This window comes from Nestor notabilis, unplaced genomic scaffold (genome assembly GCF_000696875.1).
Source record: "Nestor notabilis isolate BGI_N333 unplaced genomic scaffold, ASM69687v1 scaffold5263, whole genome shotgun sequence".
Classification (NCBI taxonomy): domain Eukaryota; kingdom Metazoa; phylum Chordata; class Aves; order Psittaciformes; family Psittacidae; genus Nestor; species Nestor notabilis.
The window spans coordinates 1-4,978 of NW_009920452.1; the positions used below are offsets into that span (position 1 = coordinate 1).

General features: G+C 42.5%; 1 protein-coding gene across 1 annotated transcript; it reads left to right on the top strand.

Annotated features, from left to right (window-relative positions):
• Positions 1-112: 112 nt before the first annotated feature.
• On the top strand, positions 113-4,553 carry LOC104402720 (corepressor interacting with RBPJ 1-like; the record flags this gene model as incomplete). The annotated part of the gene is made up of 5 exons (XM_010010670.1): positions 113-184; positions 426-560; positions 2,159-2,211; positions 3,090-3,182; positions 4,374-4,553. Coding segments are annotated over 5 exons (533 nt in total), but the record flags the coding sequence as incomplete, so codon positions are not given.
• Between the last annotated feature and the right edge of the window lie 425 nt (positions 4,554-4,978).

A 4,978-nucleotide genomic window follows, 5' to 3' on the forward strand; every position in this document is an offset into this window, starting at 1 on the left:
TGGTGCTGCCCTGCGGGTGCGCACGGGTTTCCTCTGTCTCCCCACTGCGCTTTTCCCCCCCCAAAAATCTTGTGCCAGTGGTGTTATTTACTGTGCTTTTGTGTGTCGGTAGGTATGGATGACAGGAAGGATGAAAAAAGTAGAACGCGCTGTGCAGCTCCAGAAGAAGGGCTGAAAGGCCGAGGTAGGCAGTGCTGGTCTGTTCCCTTGCTGCGGTGTTGCGTGTGCTAACCCTTGTATCAGTCACTGTGTCCGACCCTGCCTCGTACTGAACACTGTCACTTGTAATAGACTATGTCACACTGGAAGAGGGGGAAAAACACATTTCAAGCCCCTATTTCAAAGGTTTTAAGTTGTGTCAAGAGTCACTGTTGTAGACCATAGGTACGAGCGTGCTTGTCACTGTTGCCTTTTGTTATCCTAAGGAAAAGAGAAAAGGAAACGAAAACGCAGTAGAAGCAGATCGTCATCCATTTCATCCACATCGTCTTCTAGCACTACATCCACTTCCTCCTCCTCCTCGCGCTCATCATCGAGGTCATCTTCTTCAAGCAGCAGAGGTAAGATACCTTCCTACGTACACATGATATTTACCACTCCCGGAGACATTTAAAAGCTTATTTTAAATGTGGCTAAAGCACCACAAAATGACAATGTAGAATACCAGTACTGCGTGTTCAGGGGGTTTCTCTCATAATCCTTTCCTACTGCTGTGTGAAGGTACCTCTTTACACACACCTCCCATTCACAGGGCAGAGAGAATGATCTAGCAAAAAAACGTCCTACAAGGGCATATTTAAACAATTCTATTTATTCCATCTAGACAAAAAAAGACGTGGGGTAACTGAGCTAAGACAGGTAGGTGGGTGCAGGTAGTTGCCACTGCCCCTCAGACAGGAGACATGCAGGCAAATCAGTGCTAGAATTAGGGAGGTAGGGTGGACCCAGTATGAAAGAAGATGGAGCTGTTGAAGAGGCTAGATGGGGAGGGATGGCAACTGAAAATGAGTGAAACAGGAGGAAAAGATGGCTTTGCTTAGCCTAAAAAGTCAGCAGTTCAGTGCAGGAGTCTAGAGGGGTTCTTCTAGTGTTTGTGGTCATGAGAACCATGGCTAGGATGGTGGGAAGTAAAAACTGACTCTAGAGGAGATGTGGGCAAAGGGGTAAAACTGGGCAAGTGTCTGTTCACTATAGTGCTCTGATTTTCAGAGCCTGGAAGGAGGCCCAGTGTTCTTGAACCCCTTTCTTGATGTTGGCAAACATCTGTAAAAGCCCTCTGGCCAGGTATACCATCCATCCCCTGCGGGCACTTAGTCCAGTTACCAAGAGACTGAACGTGGTGATAGAATTGCCATATTAATTGTTTCTTCCGGTATGCTTTATCATTAGAAGGCCAGAAGCAGATTGCTTGGGCAGCCTTACCTTAGGCTTTCCTGACTTTTGAGGCTGGCTGTGCTCTGGTGTATTCCTATAACGTTATCTTTTGTTTGGCATTTGTTGTAAAGACACTGCGGAGCTGTTGGCATGGAGGCAGTCTGCTGGGAGACAAGTAAGCTGTTTGACACTGTAGGTTTACAGTCCTATAGTCAAAGCTGGTGCTTCAAAATAGACTTCCTCACATACCAGTCACAGTGTAAAAACTATTACTGGCTTATAGAACTAGTGAGTTTCTGCTTTACAAATTGTACTAAACCCCTTGAAGTTGGAAGGTGAGCTGAGTAAGTACGAAAAGTTCTTCGTTTGCCTTGAACAGTGATAATCTTTTCAGTGGTTTTTCAGCCCCAACAATACTTTTTGTTGCCTCCTTTGAGAGTCAAAATCCCTGGCTATAAAGCAGGTACTTGCAATCTGTTGAGCACAGCTGCAGAGGAGGAGAGAGAAGTATTGTCTCTATGACCAGTGGTGTAAGTAATTGCAGAGTAAACCAGGTATTTTCAGTTTCCATGTTAGACCAGTAAGTGGCAGTAAGTTGATGTGTTGCTTTTCCCAGGGTTAGTTTCAACCAGTGTTAATATATTGTCGTGGTTTAAGCCACATATATACAGCTGAATCGGAGCATTTGCTTCTCGGGTTTTACATTTCTCTATGCTTTATCTGCAAAACCAAATGCCTTTTTCAGAATGCTAAACTTACAGGGGTTTGTTTTGTTTAATTTTAGATTCTCCTAAGTCTAAATCAAAGAAAAAGAAAAAAGAAAAACACAACAAAAAGGTAAACAATGACAAAGTCATTAGCAAACAGAAAATAGTTCATTTTTTGATAACCAGTGGCTGTGTAAATCTGAGTCATCCTTTTAGGGTTGCAGGAGGTGAACTGATAGGTTGGCATATACTTGACTGTGTGAGAAATAATTTAAAGGTTCCTTTTGCCAATCGTTGCAGGTCCAGCTAGAGTTTAGAGTAGTCTCTGAAGAAAAGAGGAATGGGGAATCTTGATAACATTACAGAATTTCTCAGAAGAAACAATTTATAGTCAATGAGAGAGCAGTAGATTCTTGCTGTTGTAATTTTTCATTTTATTAGGGCCTTCTCTTCTGTTTGTGTATTTGGGTTACATTGAAAGAGAGAGAACATGGGATCAGCCTCTCAAGATCCTGATGGTTGCTAACACTGCTGCATTACTTAATGTGTACTTCAGCTAGTAGCTATTCAGCAGTGGAAAGGGCGGTCAGTAGTGGCTGTCTTGACTAGCTGGGGTGTTGAGAGCTACTTGTGGATATTCTTTTTTTATTGCCCTTGTAAGTCTGTAAGCTTAAGAGTGTATGTCTCATACTTGTAGAAAAGGAAAAAAGATAGCAAAATGAAGAAAAAGAAAGAAAAGAAGAAGAAGAAAGAGAAAACAGGACCTGTCCAGCTTTCCAAGGTATGCTCATATGAGTCTGAAGTCCCATTGTATTTCTCATCTAAACTCTTAATCTGTCCTGTCATAAAAATCTTTATAACACCACCAGTTTTGTCATTGACAGATAGAAACCTCTCTCTTTTGTTTCAGACAGTGAGGAAGTATAAAAGAATATTGTCTGTAATTTAATTTAAGATTTGCAATATTACAAAATAATTAGGTCTTTTTAATGTGTAATCTCATTATAGTTCTTTAAAAACAAAAAGAAGAATGAAAACTACAGCATGATAACTGGAAAGAAAATTAAGATGAGAATAAAGAAGACTAAGAAGGATCTAGAGGTAAGAGCTAGAATAGTCTATAAATCCCTGAGGGAAAATACTGTATCTTTTAATATTTTTCTAATAGTAGTCTTTTGTTGAAGCGTAGCTCTTAGGTAGGAGTTGTAAATTGTGTGTAACTTTTAATGTGGCTATGATGCCATCTGAGAAATTCATATTCATTCTTTTGGCAGGTTTTGTGTTATGAGGGGGCTTGGAATACTCAAGCATGAGTAGATAACCGAAGGATGCTTGTGCAGGTTCTTAGAACTGCAGTCTGTAATGTTTAGCTGACTTGTGGCTTTTTCTGTGCATTTAATTTACGCTGGTTTTAATTGTCCTCATCTTCATCCAGTCTTTTGTGGTGGTAATTGCTGCTTTACTGTGTTTTTCTAATGCATGGGAGACTAGCCATTATTCAGAGAGGAATTAGACAACAGTAGTGTTAGGACCACACGCTCATGCCTTGTCTCGGAGCAGTCAGATGATTTTGCTGAAGTACCCTGGAAAATAGATACCATGAATATTATTTTGTGCTATTGAGGTGTTTGGTCTCAGCACTTCCATAATGTGTTTGCTTGTTTGATCAGTTTCCACACCTTAGAGTGATCTGCAGTGGGGTTCTGGTACTACTCAGTATGTGTTAGAAGTGTTATTTTGCTGAGGTATCCAGTTTGGCAGGTTCTGATTTGTAGAATCCCAGACTGGTTTGGGTTGGAAAGGATCTTGAGATCATCCAGTTCCAACCCCCTGCCATGGGCAGGGACACCTCACGCTAGAGCAGGTTGCTCCAAGCCCCATCCAACCTGGCCTTGAACACTGCCAGGGATGGAGCATTTTCTATAGCTGCCAAAGCAGACCTGAGTATTCCAAGTTAAATTTGATCAAAAAGACATTATCTTCCTTTTGTGGCACTGAAGTTTGTGTTAAATGATGCTGAATGCTTGCCAGCTTTATCCCAGTAACCTGCTTCTTACAGTACTTGATATCAAATATTTGGTCCTTTGTTGTTTGGTGTCCATGGTCATAAACATGCTGAATTGAACACATCCATTCTTAGCAGTATTTTGAGCTTCAATGATTGTTTTGTAAATTGTGACTAAAACCACTGGAAACAAGTGTTCTGACTGTTTGGGCCATCTCTTACATAAAGAAAGATCCTAAATTCGTGGTTCCATTTCTGTTATGCTGCAAGCTGCTGTTTATGCGTAGGAAACAACAGTACTTCCCAAAGCACAAGACTTGCTGTGTGTACAGAGAACATTGCCGCAGACACCAGGGAACTGCATCGGTTCTGCTTGCAGGCTCCCTCCTGAGCAAGCTATGAGCTACATGATGACAACCCAGTGGGGCCTCCAGAGGGAGCCAGTTAGGAAACGTATCATGAAATAGTGACAATGACAGCTTGTCTCCTGTAGCATCTCTCCTGAGTACCTGCTGCTTTGCGCTTCTCCAGGCACGCACACCGTAGTGGTAGCTGCTCATACCCAGCTCTGTGAATGTGGTAGCGCCTGCTGGGCGGTATGCTGAGAGGTGAAAGCCCCACAGAAAGCAGGATTAGGCTGCCTTGCTCCACTGGGTACAGGTCTGTTAAACCACTGCCTCTGCCTTTGTGCTCTACAGAGGGACCGGAACCGTGCACAACTCCTTGAATTCCTGAACTCTGCCTTGTAATGGGAAGAGTACTGAGTCAGGACTTGTAACTACACCAAGCCAACGATCCTCATGCCTCGCAAAACACTAAAGGGAAACTCAGGGAAAAGGACACCAAGTTTGACGAGACCGGACTCTCCTGAGAAGACAATCGGGATGTCCTT